General features: G+C 41.6%; 1 protein-coding gene across 1 annotated transcript; it reads left to right on the top strand.

The window, feature by feature from the left end:
* Nucleotides 1–6,548: 6,548 nt before the first annotated feature.
* LOC106579078 (myosin regulatory light chain 2, skeletal muscle) lies at nucleotides 6,549–11,500 on the top strand. The gene is made up of 6 exons (XM_045702586.2): nucleotides 6,549–6,653; nucleotides 7,492–7,590; nucleotides 9,473–9,653; nucleotides 10,417–10,495; nucleotides 10,631–10,679; nucleotides 11,157–11,500. The coding sequence occupies exons 1-6, from the start codon at nucleotides 6,651–6,653 to the stop codon at nucleotides 11,250–11,252; spliced, it is 507 nt and encodes a 168-aa protein (XP_045558542.1). The 5' UTR covers nucleotides 6,549–6,650; the 3' UTR covers nucleotides 11,253–11,500.
* Nucleotides 11,501–16,879: the final 5,379 nt, after the last annotated feature.

The raw sequence follows: 16,879 nt of genomic DNA, 5'->3' as shown, positions 1-16,879 counted from the left end.
TGTACGCTCTCGTTGGCTGGCACTCGCTTCATACTTGTCGCCAAACCCACTGGCTCCAGGTCATCTACAAGACCCTGCTAGGTAAAGTCCCCCCCATATCTCAGCTCACTGGTCACCATAGCAGCACCCACCTGTAGCACACGCTCCAGCAGGTATATCTCTCTGGTCACCCCCAAAGCCAATTCCTGCACTAGCTTTAACCACCAGCTGTCAGAGCAGCTCACAGATCACTGCACCTGTACATAGCCCATCTATAATTTAGCCTAAACACCTACCTCTTCCCCTACTGTATTTATTTATTTTGCTCCTTTGCACCCCATTATTTCTATTTCTACTTTGTACTTTCTTCCACTACAACTCTACCATTCCAGTGTTTTACTTGCTATATTGTATTTACTTTGCCATCATGGCCTTTTTTGCCTTTACCTCCCTTATCTCACCTCATTTGCTCACATTGTATATAGACTTATTTTTCTACTGTATTATTGACTGTATGTTTGTTTTACTCCATGTGTAACTCTGTTGTATGTGTTGAACTGCTTTGCTTTCTCTTGGCCAGTGTGGCTCAGTTTGTAGAGCATGGTGTTTGCAACGCCAAGTTTGTGGGTTCCATTCCCACGGGGGACCAATACGGGGAAAAAAATAATTAATGTATGAAATGTATGCATTCACTACTGTAAGTTGCTCTGGATAAAAGCGTCTGCTAAATGACTAAAATGTAATTGTAAATGAGAACTTGTTCTCAACTTGCCTACCTGGTTAAATAAAGGTGAAAAAAAAGATAAAATAAATAATGAAAAAATTAAATAAAACATTTGGTAGCATTTCCATTAAATTGTTTAACTTGGGTCAAACATTTCAGGTAGCCTTCCACAAGCTTCCCACAATAAGTTGGGTGAATTTTGGCCCATTCCTCCTGACAGAGCTGGTGTAACTGAGTCAGGTTTTTAAGCCTCCTTGCTCACGCACGCTTTTCAGTTCTGCTCACAAAATTTCTATGGGATTGAGGTCAGGGCTTTGTGATGGCCACTCCAATACCTTGACTTTGTTGTCCTTAAGCCATTTTGCCACAACTTTGGAAGTATGCTTGGGGTCATTGTCCATTTGGAAGACCCATTTGCGACCAAGCTTTAACTTCCTGACTGATGTCTTGAGATGTTGCTTCAATATATCCATAATTTTCTTGCCTCATGATGCCATCTATTTTGTGACGTGCACCAGTCCCTCCTGCAGCAAAGCACCCCCACTACATGATGCTGCCACCCCCGTGCTTCACGGTTGGGATGGTGTTCTTCGGCTTGCAAGCCTCCCCCTTTTTCCTCCAAACATAATGATGGTCATTATGGCCAAACAGTTCAATTTTTGTTTCATCAGACCAGAGGACATTTCTCCAAAAAGTACGATCTTTGTCCCCATGTGCAGTTGTAAACTGTAGTCCGGCTTTTTTTATGGCGGTTTTGGAGCAGTGGCTTCTTCCTTGCTGAGCGGCCTTTCAGGTTATGTCAACATAGGACTCGTTTTACTGTGGTTATAGATACTTTTGTACCCGTTTCCTCCAGCTTCTTCACAAGGTCCTTTGCGGTTGTTCTTGGATTGATTTGCACATTTCGCACCAAAATACGTTCGTCTCTAGGAGACAGAACGCGTCTCCTTCCTGAGCGGTATGATGGCTGCATGGTCCCATGGTGTTTTATACTTGCGTACTATTGTTTGTACAGATGAACGTGGTACCTTCAGGCATTTGGAAATTGCTCCCAAGGATGAACCAGACTTGTGGAGGTCTACGATTCTTTTTCCTGAGGTCTTGGCTGATTTCTTTAGATTTTCCCATGATGTCAAGCAAAGAGGCACTGAGTTTGAAGGTAGGCCTTGAAATACATCCACAGGTACACCTCCAATTGACTCAAATGATGTCAATTAGCCTATCAGAAGCTTCTAAAGCCATGACATAATTTTCTGGAATTTTCCAAGCTGTTTAAAGGCACAGTCAATTTAGTGTATGTGCACTTCTGACCCACTGGAATTGTGATACAGTGAAATAATCTGTCTGTAAACAATTGTTGGAAAAATTACTTGTGTCATGCACAAAGTAGATGTCCTACCCGACTTGCCAAAACTTTAGTTTGTTATCAAGAAATTGTGGAGTGTTTGAAAAACGAGTTTTAATGACCCCAACCTAAGTGTATGTAAACTTCCGACTTCAACTGTATGTACAGTTGCTTTGATTGGACTGATCATGTCAACATCTTACTTTCAAAATCTTAGCTAGCTGTCATCATCATGAATCAAGTCGACAATCTACTGGCAAATCCTTTTTAATCGTTGTCATATGGAGAGAAATAATGAAGATTCATTATAGATAAAATGTATTGGTGCTCATCGGTCATTGGACATAAACAGTACAGCACAAGTTGGAAATTGCAAATTCAACAATGAGTGGTTTGGAAAGAATCGGTGACATTGGCTAAGCACAAGCATTACCACTTACGAAGTCTGGAATAAACTAGCTCAGACTGGGAATATGTTTTGAACGGTCATCCAATTTTGAATGTAAATCTTTCTCTTTCTTTGACAAAATTTGCCCCCGAAGGACTGCCGCGCCACCTTCCTGTTCAAGTGAGCACATCACAACAAGGAGAGTCCAACAATGTCTGTATGCTGCTGCATAAATGATGTTATATGCCAGGGAGATATGTATACTGTAGCTAAGAGAGTAATACTAAGTGTATGTTGTGTAGTAAGATGTTCGTAGCCCATGTGTCTCACCCTAATAATTTGGTCTATTTTCACATCTTAATTTCGCCTAACGTTACATTTTTGACTTGGTGGTGCACATGTAGCCTATAACCTGTTTTTGAGAAATGTCATCTAATATACACACAATGACAATGCGAAAAACAGGTTTTTAGTGTTCAGACCCTTTGCTATGAGACTCGAAATTGAGCTCCAGTGCATTCTGTTTCCATTGATCATCTTTGAGATGTTTTTACAACTTGATATGAGTCCACCTGTTGTAAATTCATTTGATTGGACATGATGTGAAAAGGCACACATCTGTCTATATAAGGTACCACAGTTGACAGTGCATGTCAGAGAAAAAAAACAAGTCAAGAGGTCTAAGGAATTGTCCGTAGAGCTCAGAGACAGGACTGAGTCATGGCACAGATCTGGGGAAGGGTAAGAAAAAAATGTCTGCAGCATTGAAGGTCCTCAAGAACACAGTGTCCTCCATCATTCTTAAATGGAAGAAGTTTGGAACCACCAAGACTCTTCCTAGAACTGGCTGCCCAGCAAAACTGAGCAATCGGAGAAGGGCCTTGGTCAGGGAGGTGATGAAGAACCTGATGGTCACTCTGACAGAGCTCCAGAGTTCCTCTGTGGAGATGGGAGAACCTTCCAGAAGGACAACCATCTCTGCAGCACTCCACCAATCAGGCCTTTATGGTTGAGTGGCCAGACGGAAGCCACTCTTCAGTAAAAGGCATGTGACAGCCCGCTTGGAATTTGCCCAAAGGCACCTAAAGGACTCTGACCATGAGAAACTAGATTCTCTGGTCTGACGAAACCAAGACTGAGCTATTTGACCTGAATGCCAAGCGTCACATCTCGAGGAAACCTGGCACCATCCCTACAGTAAAGCATGGTGATAGCAACATCATGCTGTGGGGATGTTCTTCAGTGTCAGGGACTGGGAGACTAGTCAGGATCGATGTAAAGATGAATGGTGAAAAATACAGAGAGATCCTTGATGAAAACCTGCTCAGGAACTCAGACTGGAGCGAAGGTTCACCTTATAACAGGACAACGACCCTAAGCACACAGCCAAGACAATGCAGGAGTGTTTTCAGGACTAGTCTCTGAATGTCCTTGAGTGGCCCAGCCAGAGCCCGGACTTGAACCTGATCGAACATCTCTGGAGAGACCTGAAAATAGCTGTCCAGTGATGCTCCCCATCCAACCTGACAGAGCTTGAGAAGATCTGCAGAGAATAATTGGGGAAACGCCCCAAATACAGGTGTGCCAAGCTTGTAGCTTCATACTCAAGAAGACTCGAGGCAGTAATTGCTGCCAAAGGTGTTTCAACAAAGTACTGAGTAAAGGGTCTGAATACTTATGTGATATTTATTTTTTATTTGTTATAAATTTGCAAACATTTCTAAAAACTTGTTTTTGCTTTCTCATTATGTAGTATTGTGTGTAGATTGATGGGGGAAAAAACAATTTACCGTCATTTCCGGACTATTAAGCGCACCTGAATATAAGTAGCACCCACTGAATTAAAAAATATATATATTATTTTGAACATAAATAAGCCGCACATGTCTATAAGCCGCAGGTGCCTACCGGTACATTGAAACAAATTAACTTTACACAGGCTTTAACGAAGCACGGCTTGTAACAAAAATAAATAGGCTTTAACGAAACACGGCTTGTAACAAAAATAAATAGGCTTTAACGAAACACGGCTTGTAACAAAAAAATTTAAAATTAGCAGTAATCTTTAGCTGTCTTTTTGCACTGAGTCAATTCCTCACGCTGCTGTTTCCAACGTCTTATCGTCGACTCATTAAGACCAAGCTCCCGTGCAGCAGCTCTATTTCCTTTTCCAACAGCCAGATCAATCGCCTTCAACTTGAAAGCTGCATCATATGCATTTCTCCGTGTCTTTGCCATGATGAGGGTGACAAAATGACTACCGTAATCAGAATGATGGGAAGTTTGAGAGCGCTCGATTTAATCTAAACAGTAAACAAAAAAGTTGTTTGACCTTAACCCGTTCGGCAATTTCATTGGTCTAATGAAAGCTTCATGCCGCCGTTTTTTTGGAGAAAAAAAATCCATACATTAGCCGCGTCATTGTTTAAGCCGCGAGGTTCAAAGCTGGGAAAAAAGTTGCGGCTTATTGTCCGGAATTTACGGTAATACATTTTAGAATAAGGCTGTAACGTAACAAAGTGGGGAAAAAGACGAGGTCTGAATACTTTCCGAATGCACCTTAGGACAGACACTTCAAAACATACTTCCTTTTGATCTGCTATGCCATTTATGAATATGTTATTCAATGCATTTCTATGGGCTAATAACATTAAGGCCAAATTCAATGTTTCATAAAATTATTAGTAAATATTTGTTTTATACCTACAGGGATCCTAAAATTACAAATCAAATAGCTAAATGAGAAACCCAGCCCCAGGCCCTTTGACTCTAGTTAAAGGGAGAGCCAAAATGTCTCAGAATGGGAACAGGGGGAGGCAGAGGCATTGCTATTTCTGGTCTATCCACAGCTGTTGTTTTATTTTACATTTTTTTACACTCTTTCAAAGCGCTCCTATTTTTCCTCACTTGTCAACTATGCCCATTACATTACTTCCAACTGAAACTTCTCCACTGGTTCTTCTCACAAGTTATGCAATGTGTATGAGGGAGAAAAGCAGAGACTGAGAAGAAAACCTATCAACTGAGGGTGGACAGACTTTTGGAGGGAAGGCCCTTGAATGTCGAAGAAAGAAACTTTGTGCGGTAGTTTGAGGGGAGAGAGGTAGCAGTTCTCACGGCCCCCTGAAACTCTATCTCAATACGTAGCTCTACTGTACACTTCCATGGTAGATGGCCGACCATGGAGCCCCAATATGGAGTTGAGTGGGTGGTCTGGTGGCCTGCTCAGTCAAGCACTGTCCTGGGCATCTCCAGGGACCAGGAGCAACCCAAATTAGAGCCTCCATGTTGGAAAACCATTTCTGCTTAGTCCAGTCGTCAAATCAAAATCAAATCAAACAACAAAATGTGTGCTGTTGGGGGTAATCCAGGACTGGAGTTGCAGAAATGTATAGTATGTTTTGGTAATTATTTAGCAATTGTTGCTATATTCTGTTCTGTGTCTTGAATATGTGTGACCTTGTCATTACTGGAATGTTACCAATCCTCCTCAGCCAACAGTTTCCACATGTCATTACTGTAATCCATTCAGTTGGCTTCTTCCACACTAGTAGGGGGTACGTACTGTATACACAGATCTCAACAGGTCAGTTAAACAAGTGGTGACTTTAAAATATGTTTTAAAGCCTACGCTTGAAACACATACTAATCTGTTGTTTTATGGGCAGTGTAAAGTGTTGTAACAGGAAGGACCTGCAACTGGTAACAGGCATGACATGGATACAATGGATATGCCACAATAGCCCATTGTGTTTGCCGTCTTGAGGTGGATGGAATAAAATAAAATGAAAAATAGCCACAACAAAGACCCTGAACATGCTATGAATGAAGTGTTAAAGAGAGAAAGGAAGAGGAAAGGCGAGGGGCGGTTCAATAGTCCCAAAGGCTGCAATAGAGGTTTGTCCATATTAGTCCAAGTGTGACACTGACACCAAAGTAAGGCCTGAATGTTGTGCTTGAATTCACCTAATTCCAAGACTCCCTGTGCCTATTTTGGGGTGCGGGAAAGGCGATACCCTGAGCACCCCCTTGATCCTCCCTCTCTCTCTTACTTTCCTCAGCGCCCTCTTTTCTTGCCAAACTTGATGGTGCACTAAAGTTAGCCCCCTTGAGCTAGTATATAAGGCAAGGGGCCAACACAAACATGTCAGTCACATCGGCTTGGCATAGGCTTCTCTTCTTGACCAACCAAAATCCCCACAAACTCTAAAGAGATGGTGAGTGTGTTTGCGTTCCTCTCAATGGAAAACAGTTTCTAGGGTCTCGGATTGTCTTTCATAAACTGACAACTTAAAGCATAATTGATAGTAGGATACCAATGCAAACTGGATAATGGCAATAAAATGGACTCTGAATTACATTTGAAAGGCTTCTAGAACAGTTTCCCAAACTGGTTCGGGACCCATTGGTGGAAGCTGGTTCCTCACTGGGCAAAAGATCCAAGACCAAGTCTTGTGGCTTGATACTCGGGTTTTGTTAAAGTGGCGCATCAAAAGGAAATACTTAAAGGATGTTTGGGGACCACTGCTCAAGAGGCCTCTAAGATATTACAGAATCTTAGCCAATTTTGAGCTACAACTGAACAGGCCAAGTGCCTTTTATACAACTCACCTTTTTTTGAAAGCCTTATGCTGATAAAGTGTGACTTGAATTGGTACAACTTATTCAGACAAAAGCTAAAAGCACCCAGGCATCGAAATCTGAAGCAAAGCTAAGCATCACTCCCATGTGACTCATTGAAAGGTGGCTAACAGCTAAAATAGCAGAAGGACACAGAGCATCCCTAGAGGTCAATGACAATACATAGTCAATTCCTAGAGAGGCTACTTTGTGCACTTCTGGCACAACTGATGTCACTGACAATGACAAGTCAATGAGAGGAATCATTCTCAAAAAATACCTTAGGGGGTTCCTCTTGCCACTGTGGAGGTCTAAGACCTTTTGGCCCAAAATGACCCAGAGTGGCATGGATGGCCCAAACAGGCCGTTACAGTAAAATGTTGGTTGTGTTGACTGTGAGTTAAATTACATGTCTTGGTCATCGTTTACCCCCAGGCACCCAAGAAAGCCAAGAAGAGGCAGCAGCAGGGAGAGGGTGGATCCTCCAATGTGTTCTCCATGTTTGAGCAGAGCCAGATTCAGGAATACAAGGAGGTAAGTTTTTTGGGGTGATTATCTGCCACACTTAAACTATTTTCATTAGATATCAATGCTTGGTCAAGTAGTTGTAATAAGTCAGCCGACATAGTTCTTGGGATACATGCCATTGTAACATCTCCACGCATCACATTGTGATCCCATTGAAAGAGGGTTGCAAAAGCCCAAAATAGACAAACAACCCAACGACTTTGTAATAGGTAAGACAGGACATCCTAAGGCAGGTGGCATCCTCATTGGTGGCGTTCACATTTTACTGTATCTATCACTGTGGGCGTGATGGAAGTGATAGCCGTCCTAGAGCTGGACAGACAGACTTGATTCGATGAAGTTTTTTGGCTCCAGTTGACCATTTTTTTTTATTAGCGCCGCCAGCAGGAGACAACCGTAAATTACTTAGTTGCTGACGACAGCGGTCACCTGGGACAGGTCACTACCCAGCAAACCGGGAACATTTCCCAGAACATTAGCTAAGAGACCCATTAAGTTCTAGTTAGGGTTTTATCTAACATTAGGATGACAACATCCTGTTTTTCAGAATGAAAAAATAAAATATATATCCTTGGAATGTTCTCCTAACATTCACTAAAATGTTGTGCACAACATCTGTAACAACCACCACAGAACATTCCCTAAATGTTCTCCATTAGGTTTTCCAGGTAATTTAATATAATCTACCTGTAGAGAATGAAATGTGTTCAGACAAAGGTTTTATACAGACATTGTATAATCATCAACACAGCTGGACAGTTTTTGTCTTATGAGAACATTTGCTGAAACCTAAGGAATGTTCTGGGAACTTTCACAGAACCAATTTTGGTTTGCTGGGTAGTCCGCCCCAGCACCCCCTCTCAGAACCTGTCCCTCCCTCAGCTGGTAGATGCTAATGGTAGCGCACGGCTAGCGCTAGTGGGTGGGTGGGTGAAGACGAGAAAGGGAGCCAGAATTTACGAGACCCCTAGAATTTAAGACATTGAAGGCCTCTATTTACAGAAAAGGCAATCAACCAACCTGTTCCTCTGCTCAGCCAGAAAAGCTTTTGTGACACCTAGTCTTCGCTCTTTGACCTGGTGCGAAATAGCCTACTAGTTGTTAAAATCATGTGGGAATGTTCACATTGGAAGTTCTCTCAATATTTAGGAGAGCACAACCTAATCAGTGAGGTAGACAAATTACAATCATTTGGGAAACTGATAACAATTTGTACGATTTTTAAGGGGTAAAATGGAAGTGTGTCAGAGTCTTTGGGTATATCCCTGTCTTTGTGTGATTGATTTGGCCAATTGGAGACAGGTGGGGGTAAAAAAAAGGAACAGGGGTTGGGGGCAGAGGGATTAGTCAGAGGAGGGCTGTTAGTGGTGTAATCAATACCGATTCCTTAAATGTCTCGAGGCTTGTCTGACGCCCCGAGACCATTTTAACACCTTTAAAAAGACAAGTGGTTGGCCAGCTGCCAAGTCCCCTGTGTGCTCTATAGCCTTCTTGGGTTTCACTGAGTGACACATGCAGCTATGTGAGGAGAGAGACCTTTTCACATTTATCTTGATGGACCATCTTGGGAAAATCTTGTGAATTGTGATGTAAATATTCCCACAACTCAAATTTCACAATGCAGTGCACCCTAATTTTGTTCCTTACACACTGTCTATTATCATCGACTAGTCTAATGAATTTTGAAACGAGGAGACTAAGGTCATGGCAATGCATTTCAATATGGTACTGGGTAGTGTGATAACATTAACTTATTTTCATACGCTTCTAAGCAATAGAAATATCACATTTACTTAAGACTGTCATGTTAACGTGATCGATGTCATTTGGATTGCTCCACAGTGAATAATATGGTATCAACTCTCTCCTCTGCTTCGCTTCCTGCTAGGCTTTCACAATCATTGATCAGAACAGAGATAGCATCATCAGCAAGGATGATCTTAGGGACGTGCTGGCCACTATGGGTCAACTGAACGTGAAGAATGAGGAGCTGGAAGCCATGGTCAAGGAGGCCAGCGGCCCCATCAACTTCACCGTCTTCCTCACCATGTTCGGCGAGAAGCTGAAGGGTAGGTCAACCACTAGGAGCGACTTATAGCTTTTTCACATTACTCAGCTGAACCAAGCCGAGCTGTACTAGCCTGGTAATGCATCCATCATACACGGAGTATACCAGACATTAAGAACACCACATCAGAAAACCAGTCAGTATCTGGTGTGACCACCATTTGCCTCATGTAGTGCAACACATTTCCTGTGCATAGAGTTGATCAGGCTGTTGATTGTGTTCTGTGGAATGTTGTCCCACTCCTCTTCAATGGCTGTGCGAAGTTTCTGGATATTGGCAGGAACTGAAACACGCTGTCGTACATGTCAATCCAGAGCATCCCAAACATGCTCAATGGGTGACATGTCTGGTGAGTATGCAGGCCATGGAAGAACTGGGACATTTTCAGCTTCCAGGAATTGTGTGCTGGGGACAATAAAAGGTCACTCAAAAATGTGCCGTTGTGTCACAAATTTGTTCCCCAAATTTGAGAGAAATAAGCTTTTTGTGCAAATGGAACATTTCTGGGATCTTTTATTTCAGCTCATGAAACATGGAACCAACACTTTAAGTTGCATTTATATTTCTGTTCAGTATAAGTTTCTATATAATGTACATATATTTTACACAAAGTTTTGTTTGTTATTACTTAATACTTCTACTGCTTTTCTTAGTCCCATTACTCCTAGTCCATCACTTTTCTTAGTCCATCACTTCTTAGTCCATAACTGTGAGTTTGAGGTAACAGAGTTTAACTGAGGATCCTCTTCTTCCCTTCCTCTTAGGTGCTGATCCCGAGGATGCTATTGTGAGCGCTTTCAAGGTCCTGGACCCCGAGGCTACCGGCTTCATCAAGAAGGAATTGTACGTTTTCACCCTGTACCCTTTCCTACCATTACTATTCTATAAATTCACTCACAACCTCTTTAGGTAGTCTTAATGTGTGCCCTGGTTGATAATTCTCTCTCTCTCTTTTCCTACCTCTTTCCTTTCCTCCAGCATTGAGGAGCTCCTGACCACCCAGTGCGACAGGTTCACCGCCGAGGAGGTGAGGGATCTATCATTCCATCATTCTATCAGCCATTCAGTCATTTAGAGCGACATTTTCTTACTGCACAATCACTGTGCAAATAGCAAGAAATACCATAAACCTCATTAGAATCTCAGTTATTTAATTTGAAACGTTTCTTCAGCAATATGCGTAAAAAGGGGCGATTTAATACGTTTCGTAAACTGAGCAATACATAAACAATCGCCTTTATAATGCACATTGTTGAAGAAACAATTCAAAATTAAACCACCCTGATTACAATGAGATTTACAGTATTTCTTGCTCTTTGCACAGTTATTTTGCTCGCGGAATATTTCACCCTTAGATCAACATGGTGTTTGAGCTTTCATGATATGGTTATTTACTGTAATAATGAATGACATATTTCTGTGTGCCGTCTAACACTGAACTTTGTCCATTTCCCTGCAATGTTTCCGAGTTGTAAGCCTCTCCTTCTGTCTTCCTCTCCCTCAGATGACCAACCTGTGGGCTGCCTTTCCCCCAGATGTGGCTGGCAACATAGACTATAAACAGATCTGCTATGTCATTACACACGGAGAAGGAGGATGAGTAAATCCACTTTTTCAATCCCTATGCCTCTCTCCGTCATCACCCTCACAACCCACCTTCTCCAACTCAGTGGCCCGCTTACACGCTCCCCTCGCTCTTCTCTCCATCTCCACCCCGCTCACTATGAAAGACTTGTCTCCTTTATCGAGATACTTTGAGTTGAGAGGCTTGAAGGCTGTGGAGGTATGCTGTGTGTGAGTGTCGACAGTGGGATTATTTGAAAATAAAATAATCTTGTACCATCAAAACTGTTCCTCTCTATCTCCCTCCCTGCCTCCGATTCCTTCTCTTCTTCCCCATCCCTCACTTCTATCTCTCCCTGTCGAATCGAACAGTGCATGCATCATACCTACATCATGCATGCCTATAGAGTTCAGTATCTACAGACAAACACTTTTACTCTTGGGTGCTGTGGTGTGTGCTCTATTGTTTATTTGAAACAAGTAGGCATATTGACCTGCAATGTCTGTTTTGTCTCGACTTGATGTGAAGTAATCATGTACTGGGAAAAAAAAGGAAAGCTTAAAAGGGACGAGTACTGCACTAAAATAGCTTGCCTACACCTCTCTCTTAATTTCTCTTTCTCATCAATAGGGACAAAAGGAAGGGTGGTTGAATAAGAGTAAAGCATGATTTAGCAGTAGGTGCATTGTAAGAGAGAGATGGCGAAAGGAGAAAAGGAGACGAAAGAAAATCTCAACATTTTCGGTCAGAAATCTCTGTAACAAATAAAACAAGCAATGACTTATAAATAAAAACCTATGTCTTTCGTACCACCGTGTCTGTTGGGTTAAGTGAGCTTCGGTTAAAAGCCATAGCCCTCACTGGTTTCCTTTCTATTGCTTACTGTACAGCCCTTGACAATGCTTCCAAGTATGGGTAGCTGCATCCCAATATGGGGGCCAAGTATGGGCGAGTGTCGAAAGGAGCCGGTGTATGGAAAGCGAATCAGCTAATTGGGCAGGTTTGTTGCCACTGATTGGGCTGCACCACGAGTCGATAAACTGCCCAGTGGGCGCTTCCCACTGGGCAGTTGTATCATGATTTTTACATTTACATTTTAGTCATTTAGCAGACACTCTCATCCAGAGCAACTTACAGTAGTGAATGCATACATTTCATTTAAATTATTATAACTTTTTTTTCTGTGCTGGCCCCCCGTGGGAATCGAACCCACAACCCTGGCGTTGCAAACACCATGCTCTACCAACTGAGCTACAGGGAAGGCTTATGATGTCGCCGGCGGTAGCTAATGTGGCTTTTATTTCAAGGAGGATAGCAGCCTACACAAGAAATAACTAATATTGATAACCATCTAGATGTCACCTTGATACACAATGGAAATGGAAAGTAGCTACTTAGTAGCCAATATCAGGGTGACCATCACAGTAAGCATGTGCATACAACCCATACAAGCAACAGCGCACCCATCATCAATACTTTTAATAAAACATTTAAAAACATCAGTTTTATAGGCTGACTGAAAATGTAAAATTTTTGTAAAACTAACAGTGAAATAGCCCGGGATCGAACCAGGGTCTGTAGTGATGCCTCTACCACTGAGATGCAGTGCCTTAGACCGCTGTGCCACTCGGCAGCCAAGATAAAACTATCACCTAGATAAAACTTTAAGAAAGATACACATCATACCTGTTCGAGAATGCCCAATATTTTGTACCTCATCATACCAAGGTCATCAACACATTCTCAAACAATGTGAAGATATGGCCTACCTTTTCTCCTGTAACAATCAGGCAGACTATGGGGCTTTATCTAGGGTGAGCGATATATTACACCTAGTGAAATCCTCCTCATAGTAAAAATCTGTATGGGCCAGAACGAGGCTTAGGAAATATCACTTCACCATGAGTATTGTGCTGTTTAGGCAGCCATATCTATCCAACATACTTACTTCTTTGCCCAACTTTTAGGGCAGGGTATTTAAGTGTATTTAGAACATTTATTTTGGAGAAAAAAAAGTATTTTAAAAGTTTCTTTCAAATAGCATTTGGTAGAGCTGTTGGTTTTACAAGAAGACATTTACATACTTTAAATAGGCAGTGTATTAGAATATATTTATACTGAACAGAAATATCAATGCAACATGTAAAGTGTTGGTTTCATGAGCTGAAATAAAAGATCCCTGAAATTTTCCACAAAAAATATTTCTCTCAGATTTTGGGCATTAATTGATTTACATCCCTGTTAGTAAGCATTCCTCCTTTGCCAAGATAATCCATTCAGCTGACACGTGTGGCATATCAAGAAGCTGATTAAGCAGCATGATCATTACAAAGGTGCACCTTGTGCTGGGGACAATAAAAGGCCACTGAAGTTTTGTCACACAACACAATGCCACAGATGTCTCAAGTTGAGGGATTGTGCAATTGGCATGCTGACTGCAAGAATGTCCACCAGAGCTGTTGCCAGAGAATTGAAAGTTCATTTCTCTACCATAAGCCGCCTCAACGTCATTTTAGAGAATTTGGCAGTATGTCCAACCGGCCTCAAAACCGCAGACCATGTGTAACCACGCCAGCCCAGGATCTCCACATCCAGCTTCTTCACCTGCGGGATCGTCTGAGACCAGCCACCCAGACAGCTGATGAAATTGTAGGTTTGCACAACTGAATAATTTCTGCACAAACTGTCAGAAACCGTCTCAGGGAAGCTCATCTGCGTGCTCGTCATTCTCACCAGGGACTTGACCTGACTGCAGTTCGGCGTCGTAACCGACTTCAGTGGGCAAATTCTCACCTTCAATGGTCACTGGCAGGCTGGAGAAGTGTGCTCTTCACGGGTAAATCCCGGTTTCAACTGTACCGGGCAGATTGCGCTGTGTGGGCGAGCAGTTTGCTGATGTCATCGTTGTGATCAGGGTGCCCCATGGTGGTGATGGGGTTATGGTATGGGCAGGAGTAAGCTACGGACAATGAACACAATTGAATTGTATCAATGGCAATTTGAATGCACAGAGATACCGTGAAGAGATCCTGAGGCCCATTGTTGTGTCATTTCATCCGCTGCCATCACTTCATATTTCAGCATGATAATATACGGCCCCATGTCGCAAGGATCTGTTCACATTTCCTGGAAGCTGAAAATGTCCCAGTTCGTCCTTGGTCCCAGTTCGTCCTCTGATCCACGCCCATATATATATATAAAAAAAGAAAGTTATTTGTGACAAACAGATTCATATCTCTCTTCCCAGTCATGTAAAATCCATAGATTAAGGACTAATTAATTTATTTCAATTGACTGATTTCCTTTATGAACTGTTACGTTATGTTGCGTTTATATTTTGGTTCAGTGTAGTTGACTTAAATGGCCCACTGTTTTCGTCATTGACAATAACTACACTAAATCATTATTCAAATGACAAAAATGTGACTGACTCATTTTGACTAAAATATCCGTAAGACTAAATAAAAAAGGACAAAAATGAACACTTTGACTTACATATCTCATAATTATGACTTACCATCTCATAACATCTTAGCCTACTATCTCATAATTATGCCTTAGTATCTCATTATTATGACTTACTATCTCATACTGATGACTTAGCTACATATTTCATTGTTATTACTTACTAACTCATAATTATAAGAGAGCTACATATTTCATTGTTATTACTTACTATCTCATAATTATGACTTAATATTTATATAGTTTTTAACTAGGCAAGTCAGGTAAGAACAAATTCTTATTTACAATGACAGCCTAGGAACAATGGGTTAACTGCCTTGTTCAGGGGCAGAACGACAGATCTTTACCATGTCAACTCAGGGATTCGATCTAGCAACCTTTCGGTTACTGGCCCAACGCTCTAACCACTAAGCTATCTGATAATGACTTACTATCTCATAACTCATAGTCAGATTTTCATTTTTTGGTGGTGGGAATGGGCTTCCACAGAGTATAGGTGTCATATTACCCATAAAACCTAGCGGTCAAACAGGGAAATGATTCCAATCATTTTTCCACCATTCATTTTTCCTCAGGGGATTTTAGAAACACTTAAAATAAGGGCTTTATTTCCTGTAGACTTACCCCAGCGTTACAGTTTGATAACCATAGAAATTGCTCTTGGACAAGGTGCCTTTTATCAATATATTTGGCTCCATTTACCCTCTGATACTAATTAGCATTTTCGAATCCAAGTAGACATCATGCAAAACTACAAATCTCTAGCTGGCACCTTTGCTAACAGGTAATGTGTCAATGTAAAACTTGCACCAGACAGTTCACAGAATTTTCCATTTAAAGAAATTTAGTCAAATTATTCATTACTAAATCTAGCTAACTTCTATAGTTAATACAGAGATTATTACCTTTGCCTCAATTTGGCAGTCTTCTCCAGATCATCATGGCATTTGTAGTTCTTTATGATAGCCACATTACCAGTTAATTAGCATTTCATTGTTGAGGGGTAAACACAGGTGAATACATTTGATATTCGCCAGACATTCAGGCCTTCAAACTTCAGTAGCTCGCAAACAATTTGAGCGACATACCTCAGGTTAGGCTCTTTATGAAGACAAACATATGTACAACATTGCACAGGTCTTATTTCCTCGATTCAGACCAGAGTTTCATAATCGCATGTCAGCGGTGTAAGCAGCCTGGCGCACCATTAATGCAACCAGTTAGGGACCATCAACACAGTGCATGATCCCAATATTTAAATTTAAATAGCTCTTCAACCACGTGACTTAGCAACCTCATTTCAATTGTCCATTATTTCTTACATAGACATGTTGCACGGCCATGTTGCACAGTTAGATTTTCTCATAAAATGTTTCCAACATTTTATATACACTGCATTCAAAACATATTCAGATCCCTTCCCTTTTTTCAGATTTTGTTAAATTACAGCCTTATTCTAAAATGTATTAAAACGTTTTTCTTTACCTAATGAATCTACACACAATACCCCATAATTACAAAGGGAAAACAGGTTTTTAGAAATTTGAGCAATTTTATAACAAATGTAAAACAGAAATGCCTTATTTACCTAAGTTTTCAGACCGTTTGCTATGAGACTCGAAATTGAGCTCCGGTGCATCCTGTTTCCATTGATCATCTGTGAGATGTTTCTTCAACTTGGAAGTCCACCTGTGGTAAATTCAATTGGTTGTCCATGATTTGGAAAGGCACACACCTGTCTTTATAAGGTCCCACAGTTGACAATGCATGTCTGAGCAAAAACCAAGCCATGAGGTAGAAGGAATTGTCCTTAGAGCCCGAGACAGGATTGTGTCGAGGTACAGATCTGGGGAAGGGTAAGAAAAAAATGTCTGCAGCATTGAAGGTCCCCAAGAAGACAGTGTCGTCCATCATTCTTAAATGGAAGAAGTTTGGAACCACCAAGACTCTTCCTAGAGCTGGCTGCCCAGCAAAACTGAACAATCGAAGGAGAAGGACCTTGGTCAGGGAGGTGACGAAGAACCCGATGGTCACTCTGACAGAGCTCCAGAGTTCCTCTGTGGAGATGGGAGAACCTTCCAGAAGGACAACTATCTCTGCAGCACTCCACCAATCAGGCCTTTATGGTTGAGTTGCCAGACAGAAGCCCCTCTTCAGTAAAAGGCACATGACAGCCCACTTGGAGTTTGCCAAAAGGC

This window comes from Salmo salar, chromosome 19 (genome assembly GCF_965601325.2).
Source record: "Salmo salar chromosome 19, fSalSal1, whole genome shotgun sequence".
NCBI classification, from domain to species: Eukaryota; Metazoa; Chordata; class Actinopteri; order Salmoniformes; family Salmonidae; genus Salmo; species Salmo salar.
The sequence above is the reverse complement of the archived record's forward strand: the minus strand, read 5'-3'. Positions and strand labels throughout refer to the sequence as shown.

Excerpts from the sequence above, each read along its gene's own strand:
- LOC106579078 (XM_045702586.2), top strand. Across the intron at positions 10,496-10,630 it reads GGCTTCATCAAGAAGGAATT|CATTGAGGAGCTCCTGACCA; the intron begins GTACGTTTTCAC and ends CCTTTCCTCCAG. Across the intron at positions 10,680-11,156 it reads ACAGGTTCACCGCCGAGGAG|ATGACCAACCTGTGGGCTGC; the intron begins GTGAGGGATCTA and ends CCTCTCCCTCAG.